At 39.1% G+C, this 20,139-nt stretch overlaps 1 protein-coding gene across 1 annotated transcript; it reads right to left on the bottom strand.

Moving 5' to 3' along the window:
• Nucleotides 1-335: 335 nt before the first annotated feature.
• hsp90b1 (heat shock protein 90, beta (grp94), member 1) lies at nucleotides 336-19,934 on the bottom strand. The gene is made up of 28 exons (XM_044193531.1): nucleotides 19,770-19,934; nucleotides 19,151-19,253; nucleotides 18,673-18,814; nucleotides 17,991-18,107; nucleotides 17,540-17,883; nucleotides 17,182-17,293; nucleotides 16,922-17,056; nucleotides 16,306-16,422; nucleotides 16,069-16,206; nucleotides 15,870-15,947; nucleotides 15,698-15,763; nucleotides 15,213-15,482; nucleotides 14,788-15,033; nucleotides 14,516-14,652; nucleotides 14,300-14,378; nucleotides 13,817-13,972; nucleotides 13,411-13,527; nucleotides 7,204-7,510; nucleotides 6,034-6,069; nucleotides 5,315-5,367; nucleotides 5,059-5,142; nucleotides 4,712-4,818; nucleotides 4,348-4,501; nucleotides 2,550-2,651; nucleotides 2,385-2,459; nucleotides 2,191-2,259; nucleotides 1,953-2,088; nucleotides 336-1,804 (listed from the first exon to the last, which is right to left on the bottom strand). Exons 1-28 carry the CDS (start codon nucleotides 19,816-19,818, stop codon nucleotides 1,650-1,652), a joined length of 3,684 nt encoding a protein of 1,227 aa, XP_044049466.1. The 5' UTR covers nucleotides 19,819-19,934; the 3' UTR covers nucleotides 336-1,649.
• Between the last annotated feature and the right edge of the window lie 205 nt (nucleotides 19,935-20,139).

Raw genomic sequence — 20,139 nt, 5'->3', positions numbered from 1 at the left:
TGCAGCCTAGTTTGTTTATCATCGTACCATTGGATGGAAGTACATGCCTGTTACTACCCAGTAACAGCTGATTGGCAATAACAGGAACAATACATGGTTATTTTTTATCTACAATGTTGCAACTACAGCAAGTACTTACTATAGTACATTGCCTTCTAAATTGTTTCCCCTTTCCCTTGTAATTAAATCATTGTTTTAACTTTTTACTATAAAATCTAGTGAATGAACAAATGAATGACTATGAATAAGGAATGAATGAGTGACTGAATGGTGAATGAAAAGCTTTGAAAGTGTGCTATTCCTTTTTTGTAACAACTAATCATGTGACACGCAAATATAAAAATGTTCTTTATTGACATGAAAAGTGAAACATACAGTACTTTCAGCCAGTATTATGGGTTTGCCTTCAAAAATGACCAGTAGGTCTACTACCTGCACAAAGAGGGGAACTAAATTCAAAATGTTTAAATGTTAAACCAGCTTTTAACAGTTAAAGTTGCAGTAAACCACAGACAAAATACAGAAGACTTCAATTATTAATTTTAAAAAGAGAGAGAAGAAGAGAGAAAAAGACCCACTTTAGATTTCTGTTGAGAGGGAACATCAGAATATGTGTTTCCAAACAGTATAAGTTGTTGGCAGAGGTAGACAGCAATAATGGATAATCATAATATATGTTTCACTCACACAAAAACAGTATAACTTAAATTTTACATTAAAACACAGGAAAATCAATTGTCTATTGCCTATAATGACTACAGTCTAGTGGGGCAACTTATTAAATTAAAGGTGGGCCTATATAATAACAGTAAATACTCAGTTTCAAATTGTACAGCAATGTGTTGTATTCTCTTACAAAACTATCAGCTATCTCTCTGGTTTTTTTGTTTTTTTTTTGCAAAAGCATAGTATTAGGCTAACAGCCACAAACATTTACCAACAATGATATACAGTTTATGAACATGTATTCAAGGGATTAAATCTAATGATAAACAGAAAAGTATTTTGTAAAAATGTTAAAGTACTGCCAAGTCTACATTCTGTTGTGATCAAAATGTGAAAGATGTTATTCAAACACAGAATCAAGTCAACTTCCTTTACAAATTGTTTATCCTTTCTCATGTTGGGGCACTCTTGTACCAGTGCACCTCATGCTGCGAATGTTAGTACTCTTGCCAGAAATGACAAGAGAATGTGACATATTAGCTCACAAATATCCAGTAAGAAATTCGCTTTGGCATCTGATTTTAACAAACAATGTTTAGAAATTTACAAATGATATCATACTGTAGGTGTAGCCATAACACTGTGGAGAAAAGGTGAGAGGTAACAAAAGTGTTCAATATGCAAACAAATAATGCGTCTGACACTGGCAAGTAAAATGTATGCTTACGTTTTTAAGGTTAGAAATCTAATTTAAACAAGCTTTAAGCAACTCTGCTTTGGCTCACTTTACTTTCATCATAACACTCTGTGGCAAACGCTGCTAAAAATTAACCTTGTCTCATATGGGAATCTGACGTAGTCCGTTTTATTTATCTGACACACAAATGTTGTGGTGGATATTCACATTTCTTGTAAGAAAAGCAGTTTAAGTGATTATGGGGAAAAACATCCATACAAGCCTCTTTTTTTTTTCATCCACCAATTCATGGTCCATTGGAGCTGTCTCGTGCACTTTGTTGCTCAAGCTCAGTGCTACTTCCAAACAGGGTCACCAGCTGTTCCTCATAGTTAGCAATGTTTCTCTTCATGATGTCCATGCACGGGCCCAGCAATCTCTCGAAGGCTTGAACATCCATGACTGAGAAGAAGAAAAAAAAGAAAGACAGAAGAGTCTGATATAGTTTAAGAAGGGTTATGGAGAGTTATGTAAAATAGTAAGTGGTATACTGGGAAATTTACTTGCTGGACGCAATATATGAATGATCATAAAACTGCACAAAATGTACCCAAGCACTTGACGCTCCCCACAGCATAGGCTGATGCAGCTCTGGGCTTGTTGGTGACAAGTGCCAACTCCCCAAAATACTGGCCCCTAAAGCATGTGGCGATTTCCACCTCCTCTTCCTCCTGGTCTTTTTTCGTCTGACAAGAAAGAAATGCACACTATAAGAAAACACTAAAGGTTTTTTTTTTGTGAGAAGTTTTTTTACACTTAAAAATGAACGGTCGACTGGGCAAACATACCCTGCTTCTTGTCATGGTGATTCTAACTTGGCCAGACTCAACAATGTAGAAGCAATCTGCTAAATCACCCTGTAATACAAAGCATTAATATAATCGTAAATGAGCACACACAAAAAGCAACTCAGTGTGAATAAATGCTCCATTGCAGCAGAAATGAAAAAAAGACCAACAGATTATACAATGAGATCCATCACCTGAGCAATAATCTGCTGTGAATCACTGTACACCTTGGTGGATAGTACGTCTACTACCTTCATTCTCTCTGAGAGCTGTGGATGAAAGGATATTTGGTTGACAATGGCTTTACTTTAAATGCATACTGCACTGTGTTAGAGCTGGAGGACAAAGTTAATCTTAACCTCTAATGACGTAAGCAGTGGTAGCGTTTCAATGAATGCCTCATACAGCCTCCTCTTCTTGGCATTGTTCTTCACTATGATCCTCCTGAATGTCAGACGATCCTGAAACACAGATTTAAAGAAAAGAAAAACGTTCAGGTTTGTGTTTAAGGACACAGTGTACTCCTGTTTCCCTGTGTTGTTATATATGTATCTATATGTATAAATGTCAAATGTTTTTTGTGTATTTCTTATATCAAAAGCCCTCTCTTTTCTCTTCCTGTGAAATGTTTCCATGTTTTTGATGTCTCATCTTGAACTTGGAGTAATAACAATAATTATACACATAATTGAGAAAGAATCCCAGATGCCCAGAAAGTAAAAAAAAAAAACATAATTTTGTATGTTGTGCTTGTTTTCCCTGCACTCTTTAAAAGTCAGGGTGGCTGGGTAGTAATACTCTTTTACATTTTCCCTACAGTTCCAGACTATTCTGGCACCCCTTCATCAAACAACAACTCACATGAAACAACATTTAGCAGCAGGGGGCACTGTAAAACAGAGCATCGCCTGCAAACCATAACACCACTCAGGATATTTCAAGCAGCAGCACCCATGTGCTCACGTCATCGTGCTGTTTTCAATGATAAACCTTCAGAAATCTCTCAGTTGTATGTCATTTCAGCAGGATGATATATAGTTTAGACTCAAATACAGACCAGCAACTTGTTAGATGACAACATGCAGTGATAGATGGTTCCATACTGTACTGCCAGAAACATAGGCAGCTGCCTACGGCACCCTCTAGCTGGGGAAAAACAAATCCCCAACCAAACAAGCAAAGACAGCTCTAACCTTTATTTTTTTTACTAACCTTGAATATCCTACCAGGCTGCCACGAAGTTAATTGTATACAACTTTAATCCCAAACCTAAATCTGACCCTAATTAAAGCTTCTACTATAGATTACTGTTTGCTCAGAGGCCTTTCAGCAGCGCTGTCCCTCCTCGACCTCAGGGGATTGTTGGTTGAACAGGACTAGCTGCTTGCAAACAGAATCAAACACACACTACAAGTACCCAGGTCAACAGGGGATACAGCTGCAACCTGCCCAGTCTGCCCACAGATGACATAACAAAGCTGTTTAAGGACACAAACCTCACTGAGTCATTAATAAACAAGCTGCTTCACAGAAAGAGTAGCAACTGAATATTCACACCAGATGTTCTGGCCACAAGTTACAAAATAGTTGGCTGTTTAACCAAAATACCATTCAACTGAAATTTTATTTTAAAATAAATCATAGCCATGCAGAGAATACAATTGTTTTCATCTTCACTTGTGTTTTTTCCAGTTTTCACATTTGATAATTTACTCAGCTACCTAAGTTCATCTGAGGTGCATACTTGCTAAAACAGACAAGTTTAGCCTTGTTTGTGTGAGCTGATCTGATAGCTGAGCTCTCTGAATGGGCCACAAAATGTTTTTTAATAGGCCTGATATTAACATTCATAAATATATAATTGTTTTAGATTCAGTTAGCACATTCATTGGCTTTAATATATACATTAATGAACATGTCATTTCATAGTTAGGGGCATGATTACTGCTCTCTTACTTTTTGTTGCATTCAGTGGGTTTTATACAGTATGTTATCTCAGTCAGACAACGTGATCTCACCTATGGTATCAGGTACCAACACTGCCACAGACAACCTGGATATTTACTGTAAATCATGACAGCTGACAGCACAGCATGTTATAAAAACTTGCACACGGAGCCAGCTATGCTCTGCATGAGGATTTAATGGTTTACTCACTAGGCACCAAAGGGCTCCAGGTGAGGTGGCGATTATTGTGGCAGCCCTGGGGGTGTTGTACATCAACGCCAGTTCTCCAAAACTGCCTCGGTTGTCATAGCAGCCTACCAGCTTCTCTGTGCCATCGACCTTCACGAAAATGTTAAACGTCCCACTGAATGAAAATATAATGGGAAAATAGTCAATCAGAGAAAATATAAACACATGGCAGCCATACTGGTGTCTCCTGAATTCTTAAGTCAGCAGGTTATTTTAGGAGTACATTCATTTTAAAGTATATATATATATATATAAATAAATAAATAATCAATGATCTGATTAAAATATGAGTAACTAATGTTGTGAAAGTGACACGAAAGAGCACCTTTCAATAACATAGAAGTTGTCCCCATCATCGTCTTGATCAATGATGTGCTCTCCTTCGGTCCAGAACTTCTCAAACATGGCATCCAGCACCTGAGACATCTCTTCCTGTGATGGTGTGAAATATCAGTCAAATATTTGAATTTCACGTGTTGAAACAATCATGCAGAATCCACTTAGCGTGCTGTTTCAGCTACTTCAGAATAACCATATTTAAAAATCTTGCAGAGTGCACTGAGCTGTGGCAGAAAGCTGCTGGCCTCAGGCCATGTTCTCCTTTGTGTAATTTAAGAGATGGCAGAGCACAAACCAGAGGAGTACAGAGTGCTTATGGAATAATCCACTCACTGGATCCAAATTCTTGAACAGAAGAATGTCCCTACATGCTTCCTGTAGTCTCTGTCTCTGCTCATCGGTTTTCGGGTGGGTGACCTGCAAATTGAAGCACAGTCTTATGATATGACCCTATGATGGGCTACACATTAAAGTACATACAGAAGACTCTATAATGTTGACTGTTTGATTCAGAGCTACGATTCAAACTGTTTGGAAAAATCAACTTCAATATTAAGACAAGATCTTTGTGGTATGAAATACAGTTTACCCATGGCTCTTTATCCTCCTCATCTTCATCAGGATTGAACGCTTCAGCACACACTGCATGACGGAGATCGACAAATGAATGAACACTCACTGCCAGACAGCAAATTCATCCAGAAATTCATATTTCTGCCCAACCATTTGTAAAAGACAGAACCTTTGGAAACTACAACATTTGAACACTGAAGAATAAAGCTTCATATTCAAGTGGCCCAGCAGCACACGTTTCATCCCAGTCTAACAAAAGCCAAATCCCAGGGATGATTCAGCTGCATGTCATGCAATAAATCTTTCAATAAACACAACTTTTCAACTTTTTCTTTGTAAGTGTGGTGCTTTTGGGGAGGGGGGGCAAACGTGCAGATATTAGTCCTAATACAGCTGTTATTGTGAAGCTACAAACTTACTATTGTCATGAGCAAGAGGATATAATTAGTACTTGTCCTGATCCCCCCAACCACGTCACTCACTGACACTATTAGCCAGGCTTGGGACAAAGCGGTTTCACAAACTCTAATAAATCAACACTATTATAATAAGCTGAAGACAGTGAGAAAAGCCAGATGGAAAAATACTTCAGTATCGCTTGTACTGGAGCAAATCTGACAGAGCCTCATGTATTCATGTGTCAAAAAAGTTTTATATGTCTCCAGCACTGACACTGTCCAGAGTTTTCCTCTTGACAGAACAGCCATCTTTAACAGCCAGCAAATGACAACTCACCTGATGCTCTTCTGATGAATCTGTTTATTACCGGGGCTGCAAAAAGATAAAAAATATATATAGATTAACATGTTAAGTTTCATCATCAAGTACATCTCTCTTACAGTAACTGAATTATTACTGGAAAGGGTAGATGATAGATGTAGATGCTTCTACATCTATAATAGTGGAGGATACCCAGCCCTGTGCTCATTAAGGATCCATATTCATTTGAGTAACACCTGAATAAGGACAGCTGCTTTGAAGTGCATTTGCCTCTTTGAATCAAATTTAAATGAGAAAAAAAATTCATATGTAAAACACAGCAAAAAGTGCCAAGCTCCAACACAATAGCTGGGTATGAAATATACATTAGATAGGAGGTCTCATCCATTAATAGCCTGACAGCCAGTGTTGTCCGAGGAGGCTCAATGGAATATCATTAAGACAAGGCACTGGAGGTTTCATGGGGCACAATCGTCACCCAAAAATACTACAACAGTTAGTTTAATGGCTGAATAGAGTGTACTTGTCCTTATGCCTTATGTAACCATTGCAGCCAGCGTTGCAGACCCCACCACTCATTGGGATGCTGTGTCAGAGCTCTGGGTTGCTATGCTACTTGCTGCACCTTATGGCAAAACTGCACCAGCCATTGTGTTAAATATGACCACAGTTTAGGAGGCACAAATTAATCAAGGGCGGTAAAAGTCAGATTTTGCATTGCTTGCATCATAGCAGAGCTTCAGTTTTCTACCTTTATCTGCTTTGTCATATTTTTTTTTATACATAATCAGTGTAGGCCCATCAGGCCTGCACCTGAAACTGAAAATATTCAAATGACCTAGAGATGCAGGGTCCCACTGAAAAACACACACTCCCTTTTTTCTGCAGCTGCTGTGCCTTAACGCCGTCTTTATCACACAAACGTGTCTGCATAGATTAAGACCAAGACACGTTCATTAACCATCATTCAGCCTCCGTGACCATATATGGCAAATATGGCAAATGACAGAGCCGTGGTAGATGCAAGGTGGCGAGTGCTGGAGCATCACTGCGCCCAGTGTGTGTCTTATTCTCTCCCGCCGAGCAGAAGCCGTGCACACAGCGAGAAATGCTCATAATTCAAAATAAATGATAGTCATCCACTTTCGCATATCTTCCCGACTTATAGTACATCTATTAGCCTACCTATGAATTCCTCGTCATCGTCGTCCTCTTCCTCCTCTCCGTTTTCCGAATCGATCTGCATGGCTTCGTCAATGAAATTGACCGCTTTTCCAGGTCTTGGGGCCGAATTTTGGTCATTGCCAAATGAGGCCTCTTTGGTCTCACTTTCCTTCAGCTGGGTGAAGTACTGTAATGCAAACTCGAGCAAATCCCTGGGCTGATTCCTCAACACTTCCACGGTAAAGCTCTGTAACAGCTCCGTCAGTCCTTCAGGAATTTCTATACTCATTCCTGTTATCAGTCTATGAATGTGGACAAAACCGGTTTGCTGCGAATTGACAGTTGAGATTTTAAAAAAGCCAAAATTAGGCCACCCAGTCAGCTACCTATCCACAGCGGATCCTCTCTTTTTCTTGAATGAAAATGGCTCTGGATTTTTGTTCCAAGCATCTTCCGCTGCTTCTGGCTACAGGAAACCCACGCATGTGACCCAGGAATCCATGGCAACCACCTATCCAGGGATTGCGTATGAGCAGCAGCGGCGCAGAGACTGCAGTCAGTCGCAAAATACAAATTATGGAAAAGAGAAACCCTCTGATTTATCAGTCAGGGATCGATTTTCACCGAGAGAGAGATGAGATGAGCTGTTGGATGTCCATATTACGTCTGTTGTCCAGTAGTAAGTATAAAATGTGTTGTTTTATGGCCATAGCTTTTTCTTTTTTAAATCTGTGGTTATTTGCACAGACCTACAGCATGTCTCTCACAAGATCATTTAAAATGAATTAAAAACATACTGATAAGAATGGGAATATAAAATAACAAATCTAATAAATACAGCAAGCAACAATAGCCTGCTAAAGATAAAAAGTTCCTATCATAGATCAATAAATAGTAAATTATATAATTCATTTACAATTGGATCAAAGAGGTAAAATAAAGTACAGAAAGAACAGTGAATAACAGTCTTGCCTTCATACTGTAACTGCAGCTTAATTCCAATTATTTATTACATGTATAAACTAATTAATAGCTATAAGAGAAAGGCTCATTAGAGAGGGACTGTCCCTTTAATAGCGCCAGCAGTTTCAGACCTTATTTCTTGTTCCAGAGGGAGACAAATTAATAAATCTGAGGCATATTTTAAAGTCATGGAACCTTTCAGAACATTGTGACTTCAGGCTGATACTGCGTGCTGCCAGAAAGCTTCATTACAGAAAGAAACATTCAGGATCTGAAAAAAAAAACTGCTGTGACAAAATATTCTTGACCTGAAACTAAAACGTGATAGTCAGCACACTTCATTTAGTCATCTGTGGTGAGCCCTTTATATGGAAAAGCTGTGACAGTGATGCAGTCATTTGGGTTTGAAGAATACTGACCAGTGAATATGAGTTATGGGTAAAACACCACTTTTTTTTTTGAGAAGCACTTCCTGTACACTTTCTCACAGTAGATGAAAACCTCATTTCTGGGATTCACATGTGCCCTTAAACCTGTAAAACTGGTACCTCTCTCCAGCTGTGCTCTCAGCTTTAACTTTGTACTTCTCGGGTTACTCAACTCAACTTTACACAATAATCATGGAGAAACTGAACAAAATAAAAAGGACAAGGAAAGATAAAATAAAAATCACATGTTCGTGGCAAACATTTAGCTTCAGAAGAAATACTGGAGCAGATTAGGTGAGCCTAAAAAACCCTGAGACTGCCAAATGTGCAACAGCCCTCCTTTGTGTGTGCCATATTATAGGGATTATCATGTTGTGTTGGGATCTGATGTAGAGAGCAGAGCTCAAAGAGAGATGAAGGAATAATTCTACAGGTTACCAGCAGGGAAACACTCGTGGGAGGAAAAAAAAATCTACCAAAAGAGCACAGCTATTATCTGCCACGTTTGTCCGCCCTCTGTGGCCCCGCCATGAGACCCCTCCCCCTGCAGTGGCCCATATCTGTCACTCTTTGTTAAGAAGGCACAACATTTTCTCACTCAGGCGAACATGGGAGCACATCCGTGGAGTGACCTGTAATGCAACACTATTGCTGCTTAGCTGCTAGCTCTCAAACTCACTGTTCACGACTACAGACTGAGAGCTGTCCGCCAAAGGGATTTTATTTGAATGTTTACAGTACAACCCCATCATGGTATCTACTGTGAGAAGACAGCTGTTAGTAGAGAACAAGCACTGTGCATCAGCCCTGCTCCCTGAACTGTAGATCCTGGAGATTGTTACTGCTTAACAGAGCTTGCAGCTGTGAAATTATTACACTTCAAAAGGCAAAGAATATCTGAATCGTCCTTAGGTTGCAATAAGACTTTGGATTGTCATTTATAAAATGCAATAAGGTTCAAATGAATAGTTACATATGTGGTTTACTGTATACACAAGCAGGAATTGGCCTCTGTTGACACTTTGAATAAGGCTTAGTATTTACACAGTACGACAGGAGGCAGTCAGTCTATTGTATTTGAAGATTGGCTGATATGTTGATGACAGATAAGAATATACACTCAGTTTATTAGGTAGCTAAAATGAATGCAATGTAATACAGCAGTCCTGCGAGAAACCCTACATTTATGAAGGTTATAATGTTCAGTTTTTGTTTATTCATATTTAGCCCACCCTCCTTGACATCTGAGTATAACACAATACCATTCAACAATACTACAGCTTCCAAAGTGACAAAGTTGAATCAACGCCTCTCTAAAACACGAACTGAACATATAATCCTCATGAATTTACAGTACCTTGCTGCCATCTGCAGCTAAAGACAATCAGTGTGGAGTCAAGTCAAGCTACAACGTAAATTAAACAGCAAGAGTAGCTATTAAAATATATTTTATGTCAATTAATGTTAATGGAGCTCACATATATTTGGTAGCAGTATGATTCTGTTAATTTCTGTGATTCAGCTTTGGATAAATAAACTCAGACCAGGTGTGGGAATTCATTCATCTCAAAATATGGGCCACAGCTCGGCCCACATTTTACACATCCAAATGAAATGTGCTGACTGGGTATCTTCCCCACACATCTACCGCCTCATCCTGAGTGTTTCCTTACTTTCTCAGCAGTTAATATCTGCTATAAAACCTATAAAATGCAGCTTCTGATACTTACGATGGCAAAGGATGCTTCCTCACCAGAACTCTCCAGCCTCTTTAATGGTGTGAAGTGCCTTTTTTAGCCTGTTTATGGTACAAATGTACTTAAGACATCAGACTGAACTGCTTATAACAAGCTTTGTCATGCGACACATTTCATTCCTATGAAACTAATGTCATTCACAATTACATAATTTTTATGCCCAAATAAGAAATTGCGGGTCAAACGTGCTCACTCACTATTTAACATGTGTGAAATATGTTGAACTTAAAAGGTACTGAAGTGAACTTAAATTGTGATAATCTGAACAAATGATAAATGTGGAACAGATTGTCACTTCTTTGTCGGGACTAAATTGTGTTAGGTGTGTTAGGTAGTATGGTTCTTACTACAGTACCGCTTTAAAACAAAGAGGTGTTTTCCTCACTTTTACAGTCATAATGTTGCCGGGGTTTTTTTTGACAGTGTGAAGACATATGGCTAAATATTATGACTACTCTGAAAACATAGCACTCTGTAAAACTGTTTTAGCTGTACTGTATTGCATTATACAGAGAAGTGTTTTTGTTGTTTAGCCTACCCTCATTGATTTAAAAGGAGTGGGCAAAACATTAGAAATGCCTGTCAGTAAAACGCAATACAGTTCAACAGCTCCACAAACTACAGCCCCCAAATGAATCATGTAGTTGAACAGTTTCAACAGAAAACTAAACTTCTTATAAATAAACCCCATAGTGCCAGTCATCTTTTCAAGATGTGGGTGACTGTGCCACCTACTGGACATGGTATTGTAATGCATTGTTAAAACATATTACATTATGATATTTCCTCTTTGCATATATCAGTTCTGGTGTTTAAGCCAGATCCTCCACTAAACAATGGAAACACCTTCCTGATCCATTTCCTGCAGCCTACTCTCAGACTGCTGGAAGGAACATTAGATGTTCCATAAGAGACGCTGTGAGCACACTAGAGAGCTGAGATTAGGTCATGGTGTGAAACAAGCAATTCATTAGATCAATGGAGAGGAGTGGTCAACATTGTTACTGTTCAGGATGCCAGGGAGGGTTAACACTTATCTCATGGTGTATGTGGTATTACATAAAACATGTACTGTGAAATACATATATTTGCAGAAATTTCACTTTTTTGGTTGTACAATAATTTGTTTCTTTTTTAGTATTATGCTAGCATAGAAGATAAAAATGACTGGGGTTGAATGCATGATTCCATGTATATTTTAAGATGCCTGTAGGTTATATGGCACACTTGTTTTTTTTTTGTTTTTTTTAATAAAATGTGTAAAATAATATTTACAAGTCAACAACAATAAACCTGGGCCCTGCTGAGGTTCCTGAATGCCTTTCAAGTTTCTACAACAGATATATATTGAGAGATAAGCCCATACAATTTGTTCTTATCAGATTTGTTACCAAACCACACACAGACGCTGCTGATAAAAATGTCAACCATGCAGTTTCCACTGAAGTCATGACAATTACTTGGTGACAACAAATATGCTTGGACGTCATGAGTTGAGATGAAATGATTATTTAATTTCATGCCTGATTTTGATGTTGTATTTATTGAAAAATCATTGGTAGGTAAACATAATCACTTTCTGTTGATTAATGAGATTTGTATTTCTACTATAAAAGCTGATTTTTTGATTTTCTGAGGCCTCAACCTTTCTTTCTGCTCTGTGATCAGTTTCTGCTCTCCCGGTAAGTGATTGGTTAGATCGCCGGTACTACTGAGAGATATGTGAGGTGAGTGTCTCTTACCTGGATAAACTGCTTCTTCTGAGGAATGAAGATCTATGCCTCAAATATTCTGTTTTCAAAAGTCTCCCTCTCTCTAATTCCTCAAGTCATGCAGTATCAAATCATTTATCACTACTGACAAATAACCCTCACCTTAAGATTAAAAAGCAGCTTACATACTTACAGCTCTGTTTTCAGCTCTGTTTTCCTAGGTTAGCATAAGGTGCAGAGACCTGCACAACAGTGGTAAAGCAGGTAGTCCCGGAGAGTAGCATGGTACCATGGGTAATAAACCACATATACAGTAGGAGACATCAAGGCTCAGTGTGTTCTGTTAGGGTCATATACAGTGGATGGAGTAATGTACTGGAGTGACAGAGGTCTCTGATTATTCGTTTATTGTAGTTTGAGGAAGCTTCAGACTATTCCTGATGTTTCAATGAAACTCTTAAAAACTAGAAATTCAGTGGTGTGTTGATTCAAGGTTACCTTGGATGATCCAGGAAAATATGTTTAGGTTGGGCAGGAAATGGAATTTCTCAAATCCATTTTTCAGAGGTATGTATTGAAAGACTGAGATGATATAACAGATAGAAGCTCAAACTGCTTCTTTTCTCTGTTTAAGCTTTAGTATTTTGTTTGTTTCCCATGGCATATTAATTCATTTTGCAATCTGAACATTACGATTTGGCCTCATAAGAGATTTTTGGTTGACTAAGGGTCATGTTTACAAACTCAAAAGTGCTGATACTGTTCTTTAGACCTGCCAAATGGCTGGCAACAAACCTGACATGCATTTGCAGAAGTGCAAACTTCAGTTGGCTAAAATCCTTTTCCATTATGTTTCTATCCCTTGTCATTTCTTATTCACACACCACCACAGTTGCTGTCAACTCATAAGATCCACAAAACAAAGCAACTGTCAAAGCAACTTCCTTTCAGTTATTTGTGTGATTTTAAACACCAGACAGACACTAGTATGTCCTTTTTCCAGGAAACATTTATTCGATCAAGTGACAGGATCGCATCTTTCCATAAACAGGTCAGTTAAATATTAACAAATTTACAGTCATGAGGAATGTAATAACAAAAACAAACAATGTTCGGCTTAAAAAACCCCAACCCAGGGACCCCACCCAGGATAACGTCGACCACGGTGGCGCTAGAACAAGACTTAAATCTATTTCCAGCTCCATTGTTACATGCTCTTCCGTTCAGTGCTTCACAGTTCGTCTTTGTCCGTTTTCGTCTGTAAGGGAACAAAATTAAAAGTTATGAAGAAACAGCCAGAAGAGTAAATACTCCAGCATCTGAATTCTTTACATTCTTAAGATGCCACAGCATGTTAAGTGTTCTCACCGTTTCTTCATCGTCTTCCTCATCTACAATTTCATCTTTATCTTCAGAATCGTCCTCTTTATCTTCAGAGTCATCCTCTGCTGGCTCTTCTGGCTCCTCCTCTGGCTCTTCTTCAATCTGTAGAACAGTCACGTTTAACATCATGTTTAACATAACACACCCACAATCTTCAACCATGACTGAGGTGACACACTTATAATGACCCAACCGGGCCCCCTGAAGGAGGTAGGGATGCTTAAAATGTTTACAAAGACAGAAAATACTACAAGAAAGGAAAGTGGAAGGAAATTTCCAATTCAAAAATAACACCATTTAAATCAAGTCAGAGAAAGGACACATGCACACTGAGACTGAAAACATTTTCTATGCAAAGTAATACAGTATGTGGCAGCTGACAGTGACTTGCCTCTTCGTCCAGGGCTACATTCATGCTGAGTCGGAGCATGCGCTCTATCCTGTCTCCATAAGCCTTTGTGTCAGCCAGCTGGTAGCCTGAGCGCAGCGTGGCCGTCTCAAACAGAACCATAGCCAGATCTGATGCAGTCTGGTCCTCAGCGTCATCCTGAAGGACATGAGGAAAATAAACTCTTAGCTAACAGCTCTGATTGGTCTATTTTCTGTTCAGAAATGCTGTAGTGAAACCATGTTAATTTGTTCGATCATATGGAAAAAAAAAAAAAAAAAAAAAAAATCACTACTAACAGAACAACTGTTACCATGTTTAGTCATGTTAGATGTGCAGACATGTTTTTGAAATTGCTGAAAAACTATATTGCTTGATATGAATGACGTAACATTTACTACTTTTTGGTAAAAGAAAAAAACGCTTACAAAATAGAAAGTCTAGTAAATAGTACAAATATAGTGAAGTGACAGTGGTCAGACTTACATTGATTCTTTTAAGCATCTGCTTGATGAGAGGATGTTTGGGGTTGATTTCTAATGTTTTCTTCTGGCTGGCATAATAACTGAAGAAGAGAGAAGAGAGGAATCGCTACATAAGCTCAGTAAACAGTCAGGCAGGCCACAACATGTTCTACATTTGCATTTTACAACACTGATAATGAGCATTAACATTGCTGAATAGCACAGGATCATTACTCACTTTGTGGAAATGTCTTTTCCTGTCTGGTAAGCCTGTGCCTTCATGATCCTCTCCATGTTTCCTGACCAGCCGTACTGACTGGCAACCAAAGCGCAGGGTGAGTTGGTTAGCCTCTGAGAGAGGACGGCCTTCTCAATCTGTGGAAAAGATAGCCACGTATTAAATAATATGACTAATGGAACAGACGTAACTTAGTAGCTGCAGCCATTTGATTGCCTCTGTGGCTGGTGTTTATTTCCCATGTCATGATTACAAAAAGATTAGCTCTCGACCTTGTCAGTCAGGGCCTTGTCCTTCAGCCAAGTGGTGAGAGGTTCATACTCCTTCTCCAGGGCCTCCCTCTTCTCCTTGGCCTTGTCACTCTCGTCAAACTTGACACCCTCCTTTGCCACATTCTGGAAGCGTTTTCCATCAAACTCGGGCAGTGCCTGGATGCAGTACTCATCCACAGGCTCTGTCAGATAGATCACCTCATAGCCCTTCTTCAACAGCTTCTCCACGAAGGGAGAAGACTCAGCCTGCAGAAGGCAAATGGGACAGTTGATCAATGCCAGGCTATTAAATATAATATTATTTGAAATGCTTGGTTTATTTGGTCTAAGTGTAATTTCAGCATATCTTGTATGTGACAGTTTACACTGCTTTTAACATAATTGAGCATTTTACCCGACCAAACAATACAAATACATCCACTCACATCCTTCCTGCTGGTACCAGCCATAAAGTAGATCTTGTCCTGCTTCTCCTTCATGCGCTCCACATACTCCTCCAGGCTGGCCAGGACTGTTTCGCTGTTGGAGGTCTGGAAGCGCAGCAGCTTGGCCAGGCGGGTCCTGTTGGAGTGATCCTCAATGACACCCAGCTTGATGTTGGTTCCAAACTCCTTCCAGAACTTTTCGTTGTACTGTTCCTCTGCGATCTTCTTGATCATGTCTAAAGTCTTGCGCACCAGCTTCTTGCGGATAACCTGAACAGGGAGAAGATGAGCATCACACCTTTTGTCACTTCCCTTTTACATTAAGTTTATTATTCCTTATTCCTAACCCTTTGTCTTTATTTTATAACTTTTACTTTGAGTAATGTAAGTCAGTGAAGACCAGATACATTAAAAGACTAAATAATGAATAAAATGTTAAAACTACAAAAGCTAAAAAGTTAATTCATGTTAGATGTGAAGCTCACCTTGAGCAGTTTGTGCTGCTGCAGAGTCTCTCTGGACACATTCAGGGGAAGATCATCAGAGTCAACCTAGCAAAATAAATTTCCATTAACTACAGTGCAGGTGCTATCTGAGCAAAGACCTAACAGTTCATATTAGCCCATGACTGTGTCGCCACTAGAGTTAGAAACTCACCACTCCCTTGACGAAGTTCAGGTACTTGGGCATCATGTCGTTGAAGTCGTCTGTGATGAAAACTCTCCTCACAAACAGCTGTGACAGAAAGAGATATTCATTTAGAAACAGAGTTGAGGGAATTCCTGAATATCATTTTACTGTATAAGCACAATACAAAACCAATAAATGGATACGGACTACTGATTGAAGGGCATACCTTGATGTAGTCGTTCTTCTTAGAGCCGTACTCGTCAAACAGTCCGCGGGGAGCTGAAGTGGGCACAAACAGGATGGACTTGAAGGTAACCTCACCCTCAGCCATGAAGTGGATGTGGGCCAGAGGGTCGTCGTTGTCCTGCTCAAGAGCGAAACATAGTTTGAATTGATCAAATTAAACTTGTTGAGCCTACAAGGAAGGCACACGATCTACATGGCTGTTTGATAAAGCGCCTACCTTAGAGAACGTCTTGTAGAAAGCCTTGTACTCATCCTCCTCAACCTCCTTAGCTGGTCTCTGCCAGATGGGCTTGATATCATTCATCAGTTCCCAGTCCCACACAGTCTTCTCAACCTACAACACGATAACACATTTTTTATTTTTTTTTTTAAAAAGGCCCCCCCCCAAAAAAAAGAAAAAAAAAATCCTTTCCAAACAAATCAGAACAAGTTATTAAAAAAAGGTATTAAAAATGACCAAATGAAATAGCATCAATTTAGGGCTATAAATAATAATAATAATAAAATATTTTTTACTGCCTCTCCATATAATTATATAATAAAATTCTCAGGAGATGATAGTTTGAAGTCCAAATGGTTCAAGAAATAAGTTTTACAGCTTGATCTTTAATTCCTGAAAAAAAAAAAAAGAAAAAATTTTTTTTGAAATAAATAACTAAACAAATACATTTTATTCTAGGGAGAAAAAAGTTTAACTATTCGCCTCAAATTAAATCAACAAGAGTTAAATGTTTTATCGTGCAATTCTAAATAAATAAAAAATATTTTAACATACATTTTGTCAACAAAATATTAATTTTGTCCATATCGCCCACCCCTATATGAACTTTTACCTTCTTTGTCTTAGGCTTGTCTTTGTCTTTGTCTTCATCCTCTTCCTCTACCTCGACATCATCTTCAGCAGCCTCTTTCTCGGTTTCCTCCTCTGCCTCAGCATCTTCCTCGATGGGCTCTTCAACCGTCTCAGTCTGGCATGTTGAGGGGAAGAAATGATGCAACGGCCATTTGTTAATTTCCATTTATCAGTTTCAATATATCTGTACCAGAATCAAGCCTGAGTCAAAGTGTGGAAGCAAGTGTCTTAAGTAATCACCTTGCTGGCCCAAACGTAGATGGGGAAGTTGATGAACTGAGAGTATTTCTTGACAAGGTTCTTGATGGTCTCCAGCTCCAGATAGTCTGACGCCTCCTCTTTCAGGACCAGTCTGAGGTTAAAAAAAAAAAAAAAAAAAAAAAAAAAAAAAAAAAAAAAGGAGATGGAGAGGATTTAATTTCAAAGGCAACACTATTCTAACATTTGAGAGTAGAGTAGTAACAGGAAAACAGCATTCAAGGTCCAATTGAGTAGGCGTTCTTCTTATTCTTATAAGTTTTGGGGACAGAATGAGAGGGAAGAGCAATACAATTGCTATTGGTGATGTTAAGGTGAATGAAAACAAAGGTAAACCCACGTGATGGTGGTTCCTCTGCCCAGTGTGTCCCCGCGGGGGTCCTCAATGACAGAGAACTGATTAGAGTCAGACTCCCAGATGTGCTGGGTGCCATTGTTGTGTTTAGATGTCACAATGACTTTGTCTGCAACGAGGAAAGCAGAGTAGAAACCCACACCAAACTGGCCAATCAGCTCTGAGGTTGACTGTCCTTCAGAGTGTCCTTCAGACTGCATCTCTGTCATCTTGTTAAGGAACTCGCTAGTGCCGGACTTGGCAATGGTGCCCAAGTTTTTCACCAGCTCTTCTTTGGTCATTCCAACACCAGTGTCAGTGATGTGGAGCATGTTCTTTTCCTTATCAGACTGGGGATAGGGACAATACAGTTAAGTTACCAACAGAACAAAAACTATTAACATTATCAATAAAGACTGCAACTTATAGTAAATGTACCCCCCCTTCTTGTGCATACTTTTATTTTGATGGTCAGCTCTTCATTGGAGGCCATTGCATCCTCATTGGTCAGAGACAACAAGCGGATCTTATCCAGAGCATCTGAGGCATTGGAAATCAGCTCCCTAAGGAAGATCTGAAACAGATAAAACAAAATTTGATCATCAGTTCACTCTTTCCCGAAAAAGTCTGTAAGCCATACCATTTTGAGTTTTCAGTAAAGCCCCGAATCTTTACTGTTCATCACATGGCATTTTTTGGACTAAACCCTGATCATAGCTGTATAGGAACCAATGTGTTTTAAACTGAATGGTTGGAGAGATCAACAAAAACTGAACATTATAATCTTTCTAAATGTAGAATTTGTGGCATATCTGTTGTATTGGATTGCATTAAATTGTATCTAGATGTACCAACAAAGTGGCCTGGGAGTGTGTTAAAGGTGGCAAACGTTTTGACGTGTTTTAAATAATAATAATAATAATAATAATAATAATAATAAATTCATATACCACTTAGGCTATCTATTGTAATATGTAATTGATTGACGCATGACCCCAGACTCATTCAAAGATTTCCGGGCTACGCCCTGGATCTCAACTGACCCTAGAACCGCTCCTGTATACCATACAAGTAAATCCATAGAAATAATGTTGCAAAACTGATGATTGTACATCAAGATGCTATGTATCCTTGCTCACCTCTTTGTTCTTGTAGAGGGAGTTGATAATCAGCTTCATCATGCGGTTGACTTCAGCCTGAAAGACATGTTTTTCTGACTTTTCTCTGAGTTCCTTGATCTGAGCTGCATTCAATCCATCCAGCTGGATAGCCTCCTCCTCTCTGAGGACAGACAGATGCACACACAGGTGAGATCAGGGACGTGCACAACAACAAATCATAGCCGTCAAACATGCAAATCTGTTCTCCCCTCTAGGGATGAGTGTTCAAGTTGAAGCCAAGACACACAAGATTCCCCAGTCTTAATCTGGGACGTGCAGTAAACCTTGCAAAACTTTGCCATCACTACAATTCAAGGGTTGCTATGAGCATTTGTGTGCTTAAGCTTGGTCATGTTGACCTTGTGCTGTTAACTTAAGGTTTAGTCAACCTTTCCTGATAGGGACAACCACAGTTCACTCAACAGGCATATTAAAAGATATTCAAAGTGACACCTACCTCTGCACCACCTCATCATCTGTTCTGGAGCCATCTCTGCTTTTACCGAAGTCCTCATCTACTGTCCCCTCGACATCAAGTTCATCCTCTGCCTTTACAGCAGCTGCCAAGGGACAAAAGGTTGTGAGTGGGACAAAAATCTTATTTAGCCATTTCTGCAGGTGTATCTGGAGAAATATTCAGCAAGATTATTTCATTTAGAATGAAGCTCTGCAAAGACGTGACCAAAACCACCAAATAAATAAGGTGTAACGTTAGATAAGCTGGCTTTGTCATAGCCAGAATATGGATTTGGATATTAGCTAGCATCAGACGGCTTTAACCTAACTTACATGGTGTTTCTACTCGAAAGTTCTGGAAAGACTATTAACGTTAGTAATAACGGATACTAGCGTTGCTCCGAGAAATGTAACGTTATACAAGCCAAATCAACCATGCAGTACATCATTAAGAAATTGACAAAATGAAGCTTGAAAAATGCACACCTATTTAGGCTCTAGTCATGAATGAGCAGAAAAGAAGCACAAAAGCAAGTTAACGTTAGCTTACTGGCTAATGTTAGCTGAAATGTTGGGTAATAAAAAGTCAAGACGAGATAGTAAATATTTCCGCTACTCACCAAAGGCTAATAATGCGAAAAGAAGACCTATCACCCAAACTCGTTTCATTTTGAGATACTGCTTGAATGACGATGTGTTTTTTTCAGCTCCTGAAACAAAAGCCGGGATCAGCGCGCACACAGCACTGAAAGACTGACAAGCTACCACTGCCACCAAAAGAGCCCACTCTATTAAACCCGTGACAACCGACCAATGGCTGCGCACCACGCACAAACTTCGACCAATCACAGCAGAGTCTATGGTACATGCTGTCCAATCAGATTCTTCAACATAAGTCAATACCCGAAAATCGTGGCTAGCCACCATTGGCCAAGAATGAATAATCAGCACATCACTTCCTAACATTCACCTCTCAATGTGAAAAAAAAT

The sequence above is a fragment of the Siniperca chuatsi genome, linkage group LG4, assembly GCF_020085105.1.
Source record: "Siniperca chuatsi isolate FFG_IHB_CAS linkage group LG4, ASM2008510v1, whole genome shotgun sequence".
Classification (NCBI taxonomy): Eukaryota; Metazoa; Chordata; class Actinopteri; order Centrarchiformes; family Sinipercidae; genus Siniperca; species Siniperca chuatsi.
The sequence above is the reverse complement of the archived record's forward strand: the minus strand, read 5'-3'. Positions and strand labels throughout refer to the sequence as shown.

Coding starts and splice junctions, on each gene's coding strand:
- hsp90b1 (XM_044193531.1), bottom strand. CDS start 19,818: ATGAAACGAGTTTGGGTGATAGGTCTTCTTTTCGCATTATTAGCCTTT. Junction 15,483..15,697: donor AGCAGCACAAACTGCTCAAG/GTGAGCTTCACA, acceptor CTCCCTGTTCAG/GTTATCCGCAAGAAGCTGGT. Junction 4,502..4,711: donor AACTTCTATGTTATTGAAAG/GTGCTCTTTCGT, acceptor ATTTTCATTCAG/TGGGACGTTTAACATTTTCG.